The sequence below is a fragment of the Solanum lycopersicum genome, chromosome 8, assembly GCF_036512215.1.
Source record: "Solanum lycopersicum chromosome 8, SLM_r2.1".
In the NCBI taxonomy this organism is placed as follows: domain Eukaryota; kingdom Viridiplantae; phylum Streptophyta; class Magnoliopsida; order Solanales; family Solanaceae; genus Solanum; species Solanum lycopersicum.
In genome coordinates this window covers 57771075-57793523 of record NC_090807.1, presented here as the reverse complement: position 1 = coordinate 57793523, position 22449 = coordinate 57771075, and the positions used below count along the sequence as shown (strand labels likewise).

Genomic DNA, 22449 nt, shown 5'->3' with positions numbered 1-22449 from the left:
ATTAGTGCATCATGTATAAAATGTACATCGCGCATCGAATTAGTCTATCTCGAGCATCAGATTAGTATATCGCACGCATCAAATTAGTGTATCATGTATAAAATATACATCAGATTAATGTATCAGGTATAAAAGGTAATTATCTTACTTAACGATTAATGTACTCGCGCATTAAATTAATGTATTAGCACTTATATTATTATATCCATTTTGAGGGATTATTGTTATTATAAACTTTTAATAGATAAATTGTAATTTTATCTTAAAAGTGTGATTTCTGTAATTTTCCCAAATTAATAAATAGACTAAAGTGATTATTAATTTTCAATTTTATCCTTAATAAATATGGAGAAAAATTAATGTGGTAAAAAAAGATAGTAGCATCGAGGTCAAAAAAATAGAAAGAAGATAATTTTATTATATTATTTTTTAAATTAATTAATTTCTTCTTGAAGGGCGTAAACCAAACAAAAATTACATCACTTTATGAGCTAAATACTTATAATACGCTCTAGTTTTCAATATTATGAATCTTATCAAATTTTGGTGCGTCCAGACACGTATATTTCGAGATACATGAGCTCAAAATTATGTACAATTTGTTCTGAATATACTGTGTCCAAGTGGATTCACATGTAAGATACGTAATACATTTTAAAGATATATGTAATAAATAATATATACAAAAAGGGTTAAATATACCTTTCTACTATTAGAAATAGTTTAAATATACCTTTCGTTATACTTTTGAGTCACATATACCCCTAGGCCCTATTATATTCTCGATTCAAATAATACCCTTCCACTATATTTTTGGAACAAATTTTGCCTTTAATTTAACGAGCAAACACATGTCAAGCTCTGAATCAAATAACGTAAGTCACTAATTTTAAATTTTCTATTTTTCTTAAAAGTCTACCATTTAACCCAAAACAAATTATGGCGTTGAACTTACAATTGAAAGGGAAACATTGATCTAATCCATAAAACTTGCTGAAATTGAGTTTTCTAATCTAATTATTCCAGGTCCACTTCATGAACATTAAACAAAAAAAATTCACTAGCAACAGCCTATTATCCCTTGTATATGGCTAATTACATGGAGTATATAAATGTAAAAAAAAAAAAAAAAGTGATTCTATTTTCCTAGTAGACAAGACCTATTCATTAACTAACTATAGGAAATCAATTCTTCCATATGAATCCGTCCAATTATGTCATAAACACAATCAATATTATACATGAGTAATTCACTATATGTTTTTAATTAGCAAAACATATTTTGGAATTTGAAAAAATCAAAAATATTTTTCTAAAGTTCTCTTGGTCTATTAGAGAGGGGCATGGTATTCATACCTCAATTATGAACATGCAACCCATTATAATAATCACAAATATTCTATAGTATTGTCACCAGCTAGAGTTATCACATACAAGCCGCAACGACTTTTATCTAGGCAAATTGTTAGAAAATTGGGATACATATACAAAATGAAACTTATATTTAAAAATATCTTATAGTAGTATATATTATACTTCCAAATTTTGTATTGGGTCGATATTTCAGTCGAATAAGAACATCACCATGTGCAGGGGTGTACATGACCAGATTGGTTCAGGTTTTCAAATATCAATTTTAAATTTATAAATCAAATCAAAATGATAAAATTCGGATTTTTTTGAGTTTTTCACCTCGGGTTGGTTCGGATTTTTTAAATACCAAACCAAACCATTGTGTCAAACTTTTAAATTTATAAATCAGACCAAACTAATAAACTTCGGATTTTTTTCAAAATTGTGGATTTTTTCGATAAAGTTTGCATACAAACATATAATTAACTTGTACTCCAAATATTTTTTTAGTCCAATCAAAATACAATTATCTAAGGTATTTCTTTAAAAAAAATAACACAATGAGTATTGATGAGACAAAACTATTCAATAAAAAATAATGAAATCGTCATATAAAATAAATATTGTAAAGTCATAATGAAGATTTATACTCATGGTATACACAAGATTAAAAATGACATACACAGGATATATAAAATATATACACATGATATACGACGATATCTTGCTAATGAAAATCAATTTAAAAGAGTTTAAATGAAACCTAGCTTGAAGCTTCAACTTAACAATGGTGCATTGAACCATATCTCTTCTCTCAAATCTGAGTTCCTAGTAAAGAAAGAGAAGAAGATTCAAGCCCAAAAAGTTGAGCTCAATTCCATAGCAAAAAGAAAAAAAAGGACTTGCCGCACATGGGATTCAAACCCAGTAAAGGCACTTCTTTTAGTGCGTGCGCACACGCGTGTGTGAGATATCCCGTAACAAATTAAGGTTTGTATTGATTGTATAAGAACTTACAAGCTTATCAAAGAACAAAAATGAAATGGATAATGGAGGTTTCAGACTGCTATTACAAAATGATTAATAAAAATAACTCTAATTTCGAATAACGCATTTTATACATAGACATCTTTAGTGGCGACTAGATTCGTAACATTTCTTTGGCCCGATTGTACACTTAATCAGTGAAACTCATGTGGTCACCAAAATGTTTATCATGTGAGTTTAATATATCAGGTATTATATGCATATTCTAATTATATGACCAATTGACTTAAAAATAACATGAACTTAGCTCAAGATCTTGGCTTAACTTTGCTCTTTCTAGTCCATCAAGAGTTCATAATTCACAATACAATTGGATGATTCCACCCAATAAGTGAAATTTCAGATTTGATTCGTTCATTTTAATTCTATACCATTGAACTAGATATATCTCAGCCCATTGGTCTATCAATCAATCCATTTACCAAAATACTATATTCGTTAATGATTATTTGATTAGTTGCGCTTAATAATATGAAAATATAACCCTAACACATCTTTCTCCTAATAAAAACAATAGCTATATCATAGTGTGTCGTTTGCAGTAATTAGGGTGATAATTGGGTGAGTCGAATTAAATTTGAGCAATTTATAATGAATTGGATTAAAATAAATTGAGTTAATAAATAGACGAGTTAAACTTAAACAAATTGGGTGAATTGAGTTTAATTCTACCATGTACCCCTACCTGACTCTCAAGGCTTGTTTGAGCTATTAATAAATTTTATTAAATCGCGTCCAATTTTTGTGTACTACAAAAAAATTATAAAAAAATTCAATTTATTCTCAACTTGCTCCGATTATACCACTCCCCTAACCTTTATCCATTAAACCAACTGTAACCAAATATTTTAATTACAACTCAATCCGAAAGGCCTCGAAGCAAAAAATAAAAGGGAAATTTTCATAAATATACTATAATAAAAAATATTTATTATTTTATAGTAATAATATTTTTTTTACTTGACCACTTTTAATTTACTTATAATACAAGTTTAATATATATTATAAAAATAAATTTACTATTCAAATATAATACTAGTTTTAATGATAGATAATACATTTATCACATATTTTAATACACTTATAATACAATGTGATAATTTTGTACCAAATAAACATAATATATTTCAAAAACAATTATAATTCAAATATATTGCATACATAATTCACTTTTAATACATATTACAGATTTATCATAATATTGCTATAAATGGTAATAAACAAAAAATATCGCTAAAATCAGTAATTATTTTTAAAAATGTATTTATTCATGTAATTTTTCCAAAGTAGAAAGGGCATAAATGGGCCATAAATTACATGTTTATATCACGATTTAAAGTAATTAAAAAAATACTTATTCTTTTAAAAGAATTACAGCTCGTACCTTTATTCGTCAAGACTGATAATTTTTATTTAACTGATATTAAATCAGTATCATATATTACATTGTTATTATTAAGGCTAATAATTTTACTTAACTGATACTAAATATATATATATATTGTATTGATATCATTAAGACTGATAATTTCGTCTAACTGAAACTAAATCAATTTTATAAAGATAATTTGATCAAATTACTTTTTAAATTAATTAATTTCTTCTTAAAAGGCATGGGAAAAATAGATTTAGATTTACATAAATCACACTAGTTTAAAAGCTTATTAATTAAATATATTCTAGTTTGCTATATTAGAATATTACTAGATTTTGATGTGTCCTATCTCGGGATACATGAGATCAAAGTTATGTATAATTTGTTATGAATACGCTGTGTCCAAGTGGATATACATGTAACTGGAATAAATAATAAATTCCGTTCGGCTCCATCCCGTTTCGCACGCTACTCTCCTATGTATATGATATCTTATAAACATGCGAATCACATTAGATGCGGGATATATGTATTTAGTGTGATTCGCATGTATCTGAGATATTTAAATATCTTGTTCAGCTCTTTATCCTATTTTAGTATATCTCTAGTAGCAAAAATATATACATCTAAGTATAATTTCCTTATTATATAATATAAAACTCTTAAATAAAAATAAAATACGTAATATTTTTAGATTGTTATAATAATAGTAGTATATGTAATAGTAAAGTATTATCCTTTTTTCTCGAAAGGAAGATAGTAAAATGGATGGGAGTATGACACACTATAACAACATACAGTTTGTAATATCCCACAAATGTGGACATGGCTTATGCGAGAGAGAAAAATTAGTTTTGGAGAAAAAAAGATATCGTAATTGATGGCTTTATTTGAATAGAATAAACAAATAAATATTATTGTTGTTGTTGAGCCTCGAGCATCTAAAGTCAATTGGATGGGTTAGCTTTGGATTCTGTTGTCTAAGTATTTGACTTTAATTGGACAAAAACCAAAAGACAAACTACCAAAGTACACACATTAGTTTCTTATATAATAAAAGTAGGTGCAACACGAGGCATAGATTCCTCAACCCCAGCTTTACTTGGAATTGACAAATGTTAGGTTTCCCTTTTCTTGAGTCAAATGCAAACTTATTTATTTAGCCATGAACAAACTACTTAATTAAACATAACTTTTTTTTTACCCTCTTTTTGTTAAAACCTTTTTTTTTTAAGCGTAGGGAAAGGGAAAAACAATTATTAGGTGGAGAATCAACACCTTACCAACAAAATTAAAATTCACATAGCTAAAAAAGTTTTCATATTCATCGTGTGATTATATCTTGAAACTTTTATTTTCTTGATAAATCAAATCAGAAATTAATCTATGTAAAAAAAAAATATTATACAAGTTGATTCGTTCGTATATAAATATTAAACGTGACACCCAAAGTAATGACCCCTAAGCCCTAGCCCATCCAAAGCTCAACCACCGCCAACCCCAAGTCAGCGTGTTGTTGTTTTATGAATGAAATAAAGCAAAGTGAAAAAAGAGGTAGCGGCGCCTTGATGACAGTGACTTTTTCCTCGTTAGTTTATTGTTCCCTTCAATGGTAGGGCCCTATTAGATTATATTATATTACACTTTTTTCTTTTCTTTATCCCACTCGTGACCCTTCTCTTTTCTCTCTCTCTCCATCTTCTTTTGTTTTTCTATACCATATTCATCTAATTTCACAAAGACAATTTGAAAAGATAGAATGCACGGTGGAGTGGAGTATGATGAGGATATATATAGATTATAGTCTTTGATAGAGTTAAAATTTTTATTAAAGAGTGTCATAAAGTAAAAATATATAAGCGAGGTATCAATACTTATATATATATTTATGAAATCAATTTTTTTTATATACACGATGTAATTTTACGATAAAAAAATATTGTTTGAGTCTTGACACTCGTTGCCCTAGGATAGCTCCAGCCCTGTATATAGTATATGCGATAGCTAGTACAACGACTACAAATCTAAATAGTCTAAAAACAAAACAATAGTCCATTGTTAATTAATTTTCTATTCTAATATGTGTGTGTCATACTTTCACATATCTATAACTATATGTAAAGAATTGAAAATAGATAAATTATTTTCTAAAGATCTTGCAAAGAAAAAAAATTCTCACAATGATGATTGGAGTAAAATATAATTTCAATTATATCATTACCATAATATATAGTCAATTCAGTAATCCATATTGTAATGAGTAATATACTCTGTTGGAATTGTTCACACGGTCAACCTGTTTGGACATGGATCTTATTTTGTTCTTTCAAAAAATATTTTAAATTATTGTTCAAGTATGCATTCGAATGATTATTTAATTGGTATTTCTTTTTATGAGTTTGAAAAATTGATTTGACCATTTCTTTGGGAAATTTCCCCTCACAAAATTTAAATTTTTTTTTTCAAAAGTTTAAACTTTGGCTTGTACTTAATTACACGTTTATCTTTTTACATGAGTGAAATACATCCCTTAATTCCTATCATAAATGTTTTTATATTATTTTTCAACTTGTTATTAAGCGTTTCACGCTTCTACATAATTCCAAAGCACACATACATAATCCAAAGTTGCTTCTTTTGTCAAATCTTCAACACCATAAAGTGTTCCCAATTCACTTTAACTTTTACTCTATTGTCAACGCAAATAACAGATCCTTTACGAAGCTTCCCCTCCTTCACTTTCCTCTCTTTATATACTCCATTACATTCTAATGTCAAATCCCACATTAGAAATTTATCCAATTCCTTCTCTCTTTCATGGCTTCTAAGAGGAATCTAAAGAGGAAATTACTTGATCAACATCTTGTTTTTCCATTGGATGAACTTAATCAAGATCTTCTTGAGAGGGTTCTTTCATGGCTTCCAACTTCAACTTTTCTAAGATTAACTTCAGTCAGCAAGAGGTGGAAATCTGCTGCGAATTCCCCTGTTTTCCACCATGCTTGCTCTCAAATTCCATCAAGAGAACCTTGGTTCTACATGGTGGATTCTTCACAATCGTCTGAAATCAAGAACCAACAACAATTTGTTTATGATGCTGCTGAAATGAACTGGAAATTCCTCACCTACCCATCTAATTTTATTGGAGAAAAGAAGCTTAATCAGTCGAATTTCCTCCCTGTCGCTGCTTCTGGTGGCTTACTCTGTTTTCATAACGGCGAAAATGGTGAATTTCTCATTTGTAACCCTGTTACTTCCTCGTATCGCAAGCTTCCTTTTTTGGATTATTCCGATACCCTTTCTGCCATTGGAATGATTTCTACTCAGGAATCGTATAAACTCTTCTTAATTTTCGGAGAAATTCCAAGTCTTTCATTCAGAGTTTACGATTCCACTGCAGATAGCTGGGAAGACACCGCAATTCTGAGTAAGAAATCTCCCACTTGCCCTGCAGCTCAATTCTGCACTACTGACGATGATGACGATGATCGAATGCTCTATTTCTTGAGCAAATGTGGGAATGTAGTAGCAACTGAAATACAAAAAAACCCATGTAAGCAATACTCTTCAATAACCACCACCACGAAAGGCGATAGACAAGAAATCCTCTGTTTCTTGAACTCTTCGGGGAAAGTGGTGGCTTGCAATCTTACCGAAAAACACTTTTTTGAGTACCCAAGATTGCTCCCTCTTCATCACGAGTACTCAATCGACTTAGTTGAATGCGGTGGAGAGCTATTAGCAGTTGTTCTATCTGAATTTCTTGAAACAGCTAGTCTCAGGATATGGAAATTTGACGAAAAAGAATGGGCATGGAATCAAGTGTTGACAATGCCATCAGCTATCTCACATGAGTTTTATAGCAAGAAAGTGGACATCAACTGCACAGGAAGTAGTGAACACATGTTTGTCTGCATTTCGAATTCTGGTTCGAGTGATGATGAGAGTTGTAGGTATTTCTTGTGCAAATTGGCTGAAAATGAGTGGACTGAATTGCCTGCTTGTTCTGGGAAATTCAGCTGTGCTTTCTCTTTTCAGCCAAGGATTGAAGCTTCAGTGTGATTACATCAAGACAAGGAGGAAAATGTAGAAAAATTGGGATTCTTCATTCTTTTTTTTTTACATACTTAGTTGTTCCTTTTCACTTTATTCTTTTATGATATTTTTCTTGTTACTTTGGAATATATTTATCATAGTTAATGATATATTTCTGTTTCTAAAGTGAATTGATGTAATTGCTGATTTTTTTTTAATTTAAAAGGGTCTTTATTGGTGTATGGAGAAAAGTGTGTTAAGATGGGCATCTTAGTAGTTCTTGGAACTTTGAACTTTATTGGGATATTTGAGATAATTTTGTGTGTGCCCATCTAGATTGAAAGAAACACAAGGATATTTGAGAAGACATTGAAAAGTTGTGGCAAATGAGACTGCCTATGCATCATATGAGTATGCCTCACCTGGAGTTAGAACTACACTTCAATCCAAGCATTGTTTCACAATGTATCTATTGTATTGTATGGTAATGTATGCAGAATTTTACTGATAGATATGAAATAGTTTATGCGGTTAAGTATATACAAGTTACAATACAATAGATGTAGCATAATTGCATTGCGGTCAAACCTCACAAATTGATGTAGAATAAACTCGGCATAATTAATACTTGTATAATTAATATTTGCATAGTTATTACTCACATAATTAATACTTTCATAACTAATTCTCGCATTACAAATACTTTCATAACTAATACTAACATTATTAATTTCTCGAGAAAATAACATAAATAGTCCTTCAACTATAAAAGTAGATCTAAAATGGTTCCTTAACTATACACTTGAAGGACGTAATCCTTTAACTATTCAAAAACTTGTTAGCTTTAGTCTCTTAACTATACACTTACCGGTTTTAGTTCTTTAATTATAAAGTTACTTATTTTAGTCTTTTAAGTATTCAAAAACTTATCAGGTTTGATCTTTTTTCATTTTTAATATAAATAATATAAGTTCATATTAACAGAATTCATGTCTCAACAAATTAAATCTTTAACAATTTTTTATGTTGTTTTTCTCTCTCCGTTTTATTTTTTTCAAATTAACCTTATGCGATGAACCTTAACCTTAATGAATCAAAATAAAATTCACAGACAAAAAATATATAAGTCATAATTTTATTCAATACAGGATAAAATGGAGCATATGTATTGCTACTAATGACTTGAATATGCTAAACCTTATTATAAAAAGAAAAAAATTATTCCCCGTTAAATTCAAAGTTTGTACTTTAACGACTTCATTGAGAGGAATTTGTTTAATTTTTTAGAAATTGAAATTTATAAAATGGTATATTTGTAATTCTTTTAATAAATTTTAAATAGATCGATTTTGTTATTCTATTCATTTTATTTTATGTAAATAATTTGAGCAAATTTAATAAAATTCACACTAATTAAAATATTCAAGTGCGAGTTCAAGTCATTAAAATAATTATATGTGTAATTTTATCCTCCATTGAATAAAATTAGGACTTATATCTTTTTTTTTTATTAATTCTATTTTGAATCGTAGACGTTATTGTTCTTTTTATAACAGTAGTTTGAAGAAAAAGGGGTGTGAATAGAGAAACAACTTTAAAAATGGGTTAAAGATTTAATTTCACGAATATTTTTGTTAATATAAACCTAAAACTATTTGTATTAAAGAAATGAACAAAGATCAAACTTGATAAGTTTTTAAATACTTAAAGGGCTAAAACAGGTAACTTTATATTTAAGGCACTAAAGCCGGTAAGTGCATAGTTAAAGGACCAAAGCTGACAAGTTTTTGAATATTTAAAGGACTTTATATGTTAAGTGTATATATAATGGACCATTTTAGACCTACTACTATAGTTAAGGGACTATTTATATCATTTTCTCTTAATTTCTCCATAACCAATACTCATACTACTTATACATATATAACGCTATCCAACTACTAAATAACCCTTAGAGATTAGCAAACATAACGTTTTACAAATTCATATTTGATAAATTACTTAATGTGTTAAGTTATTTTTTGAATATCTTATACTATATAAGCAGAGGCGAACCCATCCTTACCTTGACACTCTTTCATCGAAATTACATTGTATATAAGATTACATTTTGATTTTATAAATAGTTAACACTCTATCTTTCTTAAACCTCACTTTGTAGGATTCCATGGGTATATTGTTGTTTATATGCAAGTCCTAGATCAACCATATTTTATTTTATAGGAATATTTGAATTGGTAACTTGTATATCTTAAATAATAACATAATGAAGTACTACTTCCTTTGTTTCTATTTATATGTCACCATTTTAGATTTTACGTCTCTTGAGAAATTATGTAAGGTTACCATTGTACTCTTATTTAGTATTTCTTGAAGTCAAGTTTTCAATAAATGAACATACATAAATTTATTTTGATTAATTAAATTGACCAATGAACATGAATTAATCATTTAATTTTCTATGTTTGGTCAAATTCATACTTTCAAGGCTATAATAACTACTCTCTCCGTCCACTTTTAATTGTCATAGTTTTTTTTTAGAGTCAAACGATAAGAACATTGATTAACATTTTACGATGTATCTTTTCATCATATTGACATACAAAAAGTTGTACTCCATCCGTCCGGTATTATCTGTCATGATTTCTATTTTTAGAGTCAAACTATAAAAATTTTGACTAACATTATAAGATGTATTTTTTCATCATATTAATTTGTAAAAAATTGCAATTTATAGTATTTTTCATATAGTTTTAGAATATATAATTTTTTTAGTTTAAAATATCGAATTAATGTGATCTAATTTAATTTTGAGAATTAGTCAAATTGACTTTCGAAAAGCGCAACATGAGAAACAATACCGAACGAAAGGAGTAATTTGTAGTACTTTTCGTATAGTTTTTTAATATCTAAATTTTTTCGTTTTAAAATATTAAATTGATATAATCTAATTTAACTTTCAAAAGCGCAACAAGACAATTAAAAGTATAAGGAGATGTTATCAAGGTAAATAGAAAGAATAGTGTCATATGTATTAATTTTGTGAAATGTGAAATATTAAGAAACATATATTCTTAACGACATATAAATAGAAACAGAGGAAGTAATAAAGCAAGTTCAAATTTTGGAACAACAAGCACCAGTGGTCTAGTGGTAGAATAGTACCCTGCCACGGTACAGACCCGGGTTCGATTCCCGGCTGGTGTAATATTGTGAGTGCTGTGATGATATATGCACAATTGGGTGAGATTTGGGTCTCCCTACCAAGTCTGATATAGATTAGACATAAAATGTTGCATTTGAGCCTTTTTTTTTCTTCGTATATTATTAATTCTTGTCGATTCATGAGTGCTGTGATGGTAAATGCACAATTGGGTGAGATTTGGGTCTCCCCTGCCAAGTCAGATATTAGACATAAAATGTTGCATCTGAGCCTCTTTTTTTTCTTTCGTAGTATTATTAATTCTCGTTGATTCGTGAGTGCTGTGATGATAAATGCATAATTGGTGAGATTTGGGTCTCCCTGCCAAATCTGATATTATACATAAAATGTTGCAGCTAAACCTCTTTTTTTTCCTTGGTATATTATTAGTTCTCCTTGTTCATGTTTAAAATTTTCTTGAAAGACAAATGTTGCATTTGAGCCTTTTCTTTTTTCAATGACAAATTATAGAAACTAAGTATATCTTCTAAAGTTAATGCAAGCTCATTTTATCGTATTTGAAAACTTTAGCACGCTTAATACACACCTCAGCGACCGGCGAAATTTCAAAGAAGGCTTGAAACATTATCAAATTAATAAGCAAACATCTCATCTTTGAAATTCCTTTTCTTTCACCTCAAAGTAAATACATATGTCTATACCTATGAAATTACAAATTGAAATACTCTCGACAAAATGTCAATACAAAACATAAATAACATTGATCTTATAGCAGAAGCTTAAAGATGTTCTCACAACAACCTATAACATTGAAACTACAAATTAACTTCGAAAAAGCAAATACTACCAAAAAAACAAGCTAATTTGCAGAGGTTTATTTGTGGGGATTTTAAAAGCTCCACTAAAAAAATTATTTGTAGCATTTATTTTAAACCCTTGCGATATAATTTATCATATGACGGTTTCATTCTAGAGGCTTGTGATAACCTCCGCAAATTGCATCAATTTTTGATGTTTTGTGAAAGCCGCAATTTATTATAATATGTAGCGGTTTTATCGTGGAGATTTGTGATAACCTCTGTAAATTACATCAAATTGTGAAGCTTTGTAAATGTCACAATTCATTACAATTTGTTACACTTGTATAAAATAGGAACTAAATCAAAAAACTTGAAATATAAAAACACTTTCGAAAATTAGGTAATTATGGAAAGTAGAAATACAACTGATTATATGCAATGCATGTTTAATTAGCATGAGAAGAGCAAATTAAGTCGTAAATTGAATTGCGATATCAAAGCACAAACAATTTAGATATTTAGGTTCATTCTTTCAAGAGAGATAACAAATGAAAATGTTGCTCCTATTATATGTAATTGAATGGTTAAAGTAAAAAATTTATTGAGGTTTTACAAACACACTAAAGTAAAAGGTAAATTTGTATGATGACAATTATATGATAACAAGCACTAGATCGGTAAAGTTTAATATATTTTCATGAGATGAATATTTCAAAGAAGTGGATGTTGGATGTGTAGTCATACAAGATTAGGTAAGATTCTAAAATAACAACTTTCACTGTAGGGTACTGGTAGCACGTTTTGACTTTAAAATGCGAAATCATTTGAGATAATTTAGGCATCATTTATTTTTAATAAGATTAAGATGTCAAAATCTGAATATAATTAAGTTGTACATCTAAATTTTAATTTTTGATTTTAAATACAGGTTTTAAATATTAGGATATTCTATAAGACCCAATTACTATATAGTTAAGATTATTTTTACATATGAATGTTTAAATTTGTCTTTATTTAAAAATTAATGAATATAAATTCATAAAAATGTGAATTCATCTAATACTATATCAATAAAATATTATTATTTTTAAGAATATATGGTGTTGGTGTGATAAAAGAAAATATGAAATAAAAATAATAAACTCAAATCACTATAATTATATTATTATATTACATTTTTTACATTTGTTAGTTTGATGTGAAATTACTTGTTAAAGTTTAAAACTTTAAGTTATCAAACATAATTACTAATTGTGTCAATTTGTCATGAATTAAGATTTATGTTGTTTTGTAACTTGAATATTTTATATGTAGTCTATGTTATAAATGACAGAACTCAAGTTTTTTAATGATGAGAGGGAGTTGGTTGGATGGTAAGCACCTCTCACTTCCAACCCAAAGGTTGCGAGTTCGCGTCACCAAGGGAGCAAAAGGGATAAGAGTTGGGTTGCGAGTTCGAGTCACCAAGGAAGCAAAAGGAGTGACTGATAAAACCCTTTCAAAAGAATTAAATAAGATATTGAGACTATATTGTGTGAGTTATATTTACGCTTGTAGAGTCTAGTTATTAAAGTTTCAAAATCATATTTAACACCACAAATCGCAGATTCATTTTATGGCGGACATAATGGAGATTCTTTAAACCGTCGTAAATATGCTTGTTACATAGGTAATTGTGGTAATTTTTAAAACTGCCTCAATTAATTTTGTGTAAATCAAAAACTTCCACAAATCGACAAAAAATCGTTCATAATTTGACCCCTTTTTTTAAGTGAAATGATATATATATTCACGCTGCAAAGAGGAATCGTCTAGACAATGATGCACATTTGTGCAATATCGAGTTAGAAATGAATATTCCATCCCAATTTATATTTATGTGGCTATAAATAATGATATTTTTTAATAGAAAAAATGAAGCATGACTCACATTTTTGACGGAGGAAGTAATATACTGACATAAAAAAAGTGCAAAAACATTTCGATCCTCAACCAATAGAGGAAAAATGACATAAAACATGTTCACAATATAAAAAAGAAAATTCTTAGGATAAAATTAGCAAAAGCAGCAAGAAGTTTGTACATGATATACGTCAAAAAACGAAAAGAAGTAAAAAAAATGAACAATGTCTATTTGTGACCAATTCTGCATCTTCTCTTCAATCATTTAAAATTTTGTTCAATCTTGCAATCTTCTCACGAAAAAAATTTCAACAATTACCTTAAAAAGCATACAAACAATAAGCATAACAATTTAAAACATAATAACTCATTAGTATTGTTATATGTTTTGATATCTTTCTATTGTTCTTGATTCTAAAATTAGACAAAGTCATATATTAGTCTCAAATATCTACGTAAATTGGAGAGAAAATTCAATACATATCATTTGAGTCCTTATTCGATCTCTGATTATAAAAAAAAGGAATCGAGAAGAAAATATCCACAATAACTGATTCTATTATGAGACAGCTCATGATGTTTTATCAATCATCTTTGATAGTTCATCGTAAAAAAAAGTTTATACAAAAGATCCGAAATCATCCTCATATTATACCCTTTCTTATAACATTAATTAGAGGCCAAGAAAAAAAAACAAGTAATTAATAGATATGAAATAATTATGCGATTAAGTATATACAAATTACGATATAATAGATGTAGAATAATGCTTTGTGGTCAAACCTTACAATTGATGTTGGATATTTCATACATAACTAACATTTATATAACTAATACTCATATATTTAATATTTTCATAATTATTCTCACATTATTAATATTTTCATAACTAATATATCCACGTCGTTATTTCTCCATTATCCATATTATTAATACATGTATGACTCTGTCTAGCTGCCAAATAATCTTTAGAAATTAGTACACATAACTTTTTGCAAATTCATATTTAATAAATTATTTAATGTTTTAAGTTACTTTTTAATTTCTTATACTATATAAGCATGGACAGATCCACTCTTTATCCAGTAACCTTATTTAACATACACATCTTCTATCAAAAGAATCAACAACCAAAGATTGATCAAAAACATCATTTTAGAAACCCATTATAAAAGGCATAATGAGAGACTAGAGTAGCAACAGGGCTAGCAAATTTTAATGAGTATCCTGTTTAATGAAGTACTGTCATCCTATAAGTTAATTTTGTTTAGTAGCTTGAACTAACTGTTGGGACCAATATTTTAAAAGGCAGTAGCGTGAGGTGACACGTTTTATATTGTACGAGGTGAGATTTAAGCCCTGAGACATAGGGCATAATTTTCATGAATCTACGGAGCATAGTTTCGTGTACATTTAATTTATAAATTTATTACTAAAAAGTAAAGCAAAAGTAAATTTCTCAATTATTTTACAAATAAATTTTAATAAATAACCTATAATATATAGAATAAACATATTATGATTTTTTATTTGAGAAAGGTATTAAATAACCAATAGCGAAGAAAAAAAGTATGACAATTACTAATTGAGAAATATCACTACACTAATAATAAAAATATTATTTTAAGCATAAAAGAATCAAAAATAAAAAAAAAACAAAATAACGCCCAGACGTGCGTTTTTATCATAAGATTTACATTTTTAGACTCGGGGCTTATATTTGAACGCGTGGAACTTACGCCCAAATTCTAGGACTTAAGCTATATGGATGTACGTCTTCAATTTACACCCAAGAGCGTTTTTCTACACCCTGCTCCAAAATTCGCCCCTAAAAACGTTTTCGTAAACATTGGCTGGTACGATTGTCTAGTAGCATGTTTCCTCCCCCTCCCCCACCCCACTTCAATTCTCACTTTTGGTATATTACAACTATTTACCCAAGAAAAAGTACTTCCTTCGTTTTTATTTTTATATATTATCATTTTAGATTTCACGTTTCTAACTATGTAAGTTTATCATTGTACACTTATTTTAATTTCTTGATGTCAAGTTTTTAATAAATAAACATAAATTAATTTATTTTGATTAATTAAATTGACCAATGAACATGAATTAATGAGTTAGTTTTTCTATGTTGATCAAATTCATATTTTCAACACTAAAAAGTATCAAGTAAATAAGAAAAATAGTGTCAGTTATGCATTAATTTTGTGAAATGACAAATACTCTCTCGTCCACTTTTAATTGTCATATTTGAAAATCAGTTTGACTAATTTTCAAAATTAAATCAGATTACACTGATTCGATATTTCAAGCGAAAATTTAGATATTTAAAACCTATACGAAAAATACTATAAATTACAATTTTTGGCATATCAATATGATGAAATATACTCATAAAATATCAGTCAAAATTCTTATCGATTGAATCTAAAACAAGAAAATTATAACCAATAAAACTTGACGGAGGAAATATTAAGAACTATTTACGACATATAAATAAAAACAGCGAAAGAATAAAAATCAAGTTAAAGTGATAGGACAACAAGCACCAGTGGTCTAGTGGTAGAATAGTACCCTGCCACGGTACAGACCCGGGTTCGATTCCCGGCTGGTGCAATATTGTGAGTGCTGTGATGATAAATGCACAATTGGGTGAGATTTGGGTCTCCCTACCAAGTCTGATATTAGACATAAAATGTTGCATCTGAGCCTCTCTTTTTTTCTTCGTATATTATTAATTCGCGTTGATTCATGAGTGTTGTGATGATAAATGCACAATTGGTGAGATTCGGCTCTCCCAAGTCTGATATTAGACATAAAATGGGTCTCCCAGCCATCTCCCTGCCAAGTCTGATATTAGACATAAAATGTTGCATCAGAGCCTCTTTTTTTTCCTTTGTATATTATTAATTCTCGTTGATCATGTTTAAAATTATCTTGAAGGACAAATGTTGCATTTGAGCCTCTTCTTTTTTCAAAGACAAATTATAGAAACTAAGTATATCTTCTAAAGCTAATGCAAGCTCATTTTATCGTATTGGAAAACTCTAACACGCTTAATACAGCCAGCGACCTGCGAAGTTTCAAAGAAGGCTTTAGACATTATTAAACTAATAAGCAAACATCTCATCTTTGAAAAAAAAAAATTTCACCTCAAAGTAAATACATATGTCTATACCTATGAAACTACAAATTGGAATACTCTCGACAAAATGTCAATACAAAAGATTAATAACATTAATCTTATAGCATAAGTTTAAAGATATTCTCACAAACAACCTATAACATTGAAACTACAAATTAACTTGCACAATAAAAACAGTACACACTCTAAGTAGTAATTGAAACTTAAGAAGAAATGGACACTTGTAAAAAGAAAACACTAAAAAAAAAGAAGCTAATTTGTAGAGGTTTACTTGTGGGGATTTTTAAAAACTCCACTAAAAATTGTAGCGTTTATTTTAACCCCTGCAATATAATTTATTAGGTGACGATTTTATTCTGGTAGCTTGTGATAACCTCCGCAAATTACACTAATTTTTGATGTTTTGTGAATGCCGCAAATTTATTCTAAGGTTTTATTGTGGGGGTTTGTAGTTATTAACAATATAATTATGATTAGTTTGTTAGTTATGTTAGTTAGAGTGTTGTTAGATGTCACATCAAGTTAGTTAGAATTTTCAAAGTTAGTTAGTCACACATTTTACATTTCATATCTTTTGTATTTGTTGAGTATAGGACTACAATTCTCTTGTATATATATGTGAGAATCAATACAGGAAGATCAGTAATTCATCTTCTACAAATCAACATATACGATGCCTTCTTCTTCTTCTTCTTCTTCTTCTTCTTCTTCTTCTTAAATCGATTGTTATGGTTCCATTCTGTTTTGGTGTAAATCACCATTGTTGATCAGCTTAACATGGTATCAGAGCAAGGCTGTTCTTGCTGGTTTTGATTTGAATCTGCTGTTGGTTTCTTCCTGTTTAGTTGTTTTTCTTGTATCCAGTCGATCCTTCATCATGACAGAATCTGAAAGTGCTCCTTCAGCACAAGGAACCTCTGTTAATATGATGCACACAACACTCTCTACATACATCCTTCAGATAGCCCTGGTATGGTATTAGTTCCAACTCAATTCGATGGAACAGGATATAGATCCTGGAGAAGGGGAGTTATGCGAGCTTTGCCAATGAAGAACAAGCTTGGATTCATTGATGGTAGTTGTGTTAAACCAGCTGCAAACTCAAACCAGTTGCATCAATGGCAGAGATGCGATGACATGGTGACTTCCTGGATTTTAAACTCTCTCACTAAGGAAGTTGCAGATAGTGTAGAGTATGTTAGTGATTCAGTGGAACTTTGGAAGGAACTTGAAGATAGATATGACCAAACAAATGGAGCAAAGCTATATCAAATTCAAAAGGAGATTAATGATCTCACACAGGGAAATTTGGATATAACAGTCTACTACACCAGGATGAAAAAGCTTTGGGAAGAATTGAGCACTTTGAATGTAAAGAATCAGTGCTCTTGTGCTTGTAATTGTGGAGCCAAGGATGGATTATACAAAGCAGAACAAGAAAGACGTTTGATACAATTCTTAATGGGGATGAATGAGGTGTATACTGTGATAAGAGGCAACATTCTTATGATGAATCCTCTTCCAACAATGGCACAAGCCTTTTCCTTAATGATTCAAGAGGAGAAGCAAAGGGAGTTCAAACCCGCTAATCAAACTCCTATGGAATCGATTTCCTTGAATGTGAACTCTTCTAATAACAATGGAAAGGGATCAACAGGAAGAAACTACAAAACATCATTCTCTAATGAAAATTACTTTGGCAATACTTCAAGTAACAACAATTATGGAGGATCCAATTACTTTCCAGCTAACAGTAGCAATAGAAGTGTTATGGTTTGTAGTTATTGCAAAAAGACAGGACATATTAGGGAGAAATGTTATAAGTTGATTGGATATCCTAGTCGGACTAATAGGAACAATGGATCTCATGCAAGGCAGAATAATAATCATGAATATAGAGGAAGGAGAGTTGTAGCTAATGTTCATGGATCCTCTAATAATGTGGTATCTGCACAGGGAGAAGATTCCATGCAGAATAATCAGAATCAAATGGTTACATTCACTAAAGATCAATATGATAACATGATGAAACTTTTGCAGAATTGTCGAGTTGAAGGAACTGATTTAAACAACTCAAACATGGAAGTTGGTTCTATGAACTTTGCAGGTACTATAGTATGTTCTTCATCTATTGATTTTGGCAATCCTTCATGTGAATGTTTTAAATCAAGTGCTGACCTATGGATCATTGATTCAGGAGCATCAAACCACATAACCTTTAACAAATCCTCACTTACCAATATTCAAACCATGTCTTACCCTATGCTTGTCTCTTTACCCAATGGATACAAAGTTAAGGTGATAGAATTTGGAGATGTAGTGATCACATCTGGAATTGTTCTACACAATGTGCTATATGTGCCCTCTTTTAAATACAATCTAGTGTCAGTTCACTCATTGACTCTTTCAATGAGAAGTGTTATCCTATTGACTAGTGTTTCTTGTTTACTGCAGGCCCCTTCAGTGAAGAGGCCTCAGGTGCTTGGTAGTAGCAGAGAAGGACTCTATTTTCTTTGTTCAAGGTGTCTGAAGAATCCTGCTAATTTCACCACATGCTGCTGCATATCTCACAACAATCACAACTCTTCTTTGTCTAGCAATAATAGTCAAGCCACAAACAAAACTTCACATGATAATAACAAATGTACTAGTCATACTGTTTGTTCTTCTACTTCTGATGCTGTATCTACTTAACATAATGTAGACCTATTGTGGCATAATAGACTTGTCCATGTGCCTTTTGTGAAAATGAGGAGGATATCTACCATCCCAGCCAGTTTCTCAAACAAACAACCTTTTATGTGTACAATCTGCCCTATGGCAAAACAAGAAAGATTGCCTTTTAGCCAAAGTGTCACACATTCTAATTCCATTTTTGAGCTTATTCATGTTGATATGTGGGGTCCTTACCATGCACCTACCCTTGACAATTACAAATATTTCATCACCATAGTAGATGATTTTAGTAGATCAACTTGGACTCATCTGTTAAGCACCAAGAGCAATGCCTTACAAGTTCTCAAAAACTTTGTAAATATGATAGAAAATCAATTCCAAACCACAGTCAAAATTATTAGATCAGATAATGGACTTGAGTTTAATAACAATGAAACCAAATTCTTCTTTCAATCCAAAGGTATAATCCATCAAAAGAGCTGTCCATATACACCTCAACAAAACAACATAGTGGAAAGAAAACATAAATATTTGTTAGAGACAGCAAGAGCTCTTCTATTTCAATCAAAGCTTCCCATAAAATACTGGGGGGAATGTATACTTACAGCAACACATCTTATAAACAGACTTCCTTCAGTCTATTTGAAAAACAAATGTCCTTATGAAGTCCTATACAAAACAAAACCAGATTACAACCAACATTACCTAAAGTTCAAAGGGATAAACTACAACCTAGAACTACTCCTCATGTGTTTGTAGGTTTCCCCTTTGGAACAAAAGGATACAAAGTGATGAGTCTTGCCACAAAAAGGATACATGTGTCTAGGGATGTAGTGTTTCATGAGCATCTGTTCCCTTTTACATTAACTTCAGATAAATGTGTTTTTCCTTCTATTCCTAGTACCAATTCTACAAATAGCAGAATTGTTCCTTCAAATGTTTTTGATGATTGTGTTGATTCAATATTTGATAGCACTTTGGTAAATCAAAATACAGATGTGCTCCCTACTTCTTCAACCTTATCACCTAATCCTCCATCTCATAACAGAAATCAATCACCTTCTCCCCCTACATTATTACACAGAAGATCACAAAGAGAAAGCAAGATTCCTTCACATTTGAAAGATTACATCTACTCAATTCCTACCCTAAAAACTCATATTTCTACCACACAGTCTATTTCCATTGATAAAAACTTCTCTTTGAATGCCATGTTCACTAAACATCATCACATTACTCCCAATAATATTGCATCTAATAGTCAAGCAATGGTTGAAAACATTTGCCATGATAGTGAGCCTTTATCTTATGAGGAAGCAGGCTTAGGTCCTGCATGGCAAAATGCCATGGTGCAAGAGTTTGATGCACTTTATGCAAACAATACTTGGAATCTTGTAAAATTACCTGCAGACAAACAGGCAATTGGATGTAGATGGGTGTATAAAGTGAAGCACAAATCTGATGGTAGCATTGAAAGGTTTAAAGTCAGACTAGTAGTTAAAGGCTACATTCAACAGGCTGGTGTGGATTATACAGAGACCTATTCTCCAGTGGTTAAAATGACCACTGTGAGAACCTTAATTGCATGTGCTGTTAAAAAGGGTTGGGAGATGTCTCAGCTTGATGTAAACAATGTCTTTCCTCATGGTGATCTCCATGAAGAAGTATACATGAAACTACCACAAGGGCTTGCTGTGGATGACTTGAGCTTAGTGTGCAAGCTAAACAAGTCTCTTTATGGTTTAAAACAGGCTAGTCAACAATGGTATGCCAAGTTGACTGAAGCTCTATCACTCAGAGGATATGTACATTCCCATCATGATTACTCACTTTTCCATAGAAATGTTGGTGCCTTAGTTGTCTTTGTTGCAGTCTATGTTGATGATGTTATTCTCACAGGAACAGACACTGCCGAGATTACACAGTTAAAGGCCTACTTGGATGATACTTTTAAGATTAAAGATCTTGGTCGATTGCATTACTTTCTAGGGATGGAGATACTTGACATACCAGGAGGGGTACTTGTCTCCCAAAGAAAGTTTGTATTGGATTTACTAAAAGAATATGATTGTTATAATCAGAGTTCACTTACATCTCCTCTTGATCCAAATATCAAACTAAGGGAAAGAAGGAACTCCATTACCTGATCCTACATACTACAGAAAACTAGTAGGAAAATTGAATTTCCTTACTAACACTAGACTGGATATAGCATTCAATGTTCAACACTTGAGCCAATTCATGCAAGATCCTAGAACTTCACATTTACAGGCAGCATTTCATCTTCTTAGGTACTTGAAACAAGATCCAACTCTAGGCCTTCATCTATCCAAAGATTCTGATTGCTCAATCAAAGCATATTGTGATTCAGACTGGGCATCTTGTCCAGACTCAAGAAGATCAGTTAGTGGATACTTGGTTTTACTTGGGAACAGTCCAATCAGCTGGAAATCAAAGAAACAAGAAACCATCTCATTATCCTCTGCAGAAGCAGAATATAGATCCATCGGAAGGTAGTAGGTGAGCTGGTTTGGCTTCACAGGTTGACAAAAGAGTTAACTATATCTGATTCTTCACCTATTCCTGCCTTTTGTGATAGTCAGTCTACCATCCACATAGCTCACAATCCTATTTTCCATGAGAGAACCAAGCATATTGAAGTCGATTGTCACTTTGTACGCAGCAAACTTCAGGAGGGGCTCATTTCACTACATCACATTTCTACCACTGAGCAGCTAGCAGATATACTCACAAAGGCCCTAACTGGAGTTAAACATTTAGCATTACTCAACAAGTTGGCTGTAAGATCATCACTGCCAACTTGAGGAGGGGTATTAACAATATAATTATGATTAGTTTGTTAGTTATGTTAGTTATGTTAGTTAGAGTGTTAGTTAGATGTCACATCAAGTTAGTTAGAATTTTGAAAGTTAGTTAGTCACACATTTTA

The 22449-nt window shown here is 30.4% G+C and overlaps 2 protein-coding genes and 2 non-coding genes across 4 annotated transcripts; all 4 read left to right on the top strand.

Moving 5' to 3' along the window:
• Positions 1-6234: 6234 nt before the first annotated feature.
• LOC101267915 (F-box only protein 13) lies at positions 6235-8061 on the top strand. Its single transcript, XM_069288163.1, has one exon. The coding sequence runs from the start codon at positions 6593-6595 to the stop codon at positions 7835-7837; it is 1245 nt and encodes a 414-aa protein (XP_069144264.1). The 5' UTR covers positions 6235-6592; the 3' UTR covers positions 7838-8061.
• Positions 8062-10946: 2885 nt separating this feature from the next.
• Positions 10947-11017, top strand: TRNAG-GCC (transfer RNA glycine (anticodon GCC)). Its single transcript has one exon. It is a non-coding gene; the product is annotated as a tRNA-Gly (tRNA).
• A 5206-nt stretch (positions 11018-16223) lies between these two features.
• Positions 16224-16294, top strand: TRNAG-GCC (transfer RNA glycine (anticodon GCC)). The gene has a single exon. It is a non-coding gene; the product is annotated as a tRNA-Gly (tRNA).
• A 1501-nt stretch (positions 16295-17795) lies between these two features.
• Positions 17796-19517, top strand: LOC101254718 (uncharacterized). Its single transcript, XM_004245356.1, has 3 exons — positions 17796-18930; positions 19021-19172; positions 19278-19517. The coding sequence occupies exons 1-3, from the start codon at positions 17796-17798 to the stop codon at positions 19515-19517; spliced, it is 1527 nt and encodes a 508-aa protein (XP_004245404.1).
• The last annotated feature ends 2932 nt before the right edge of the window (positions 19518-22449 follow it).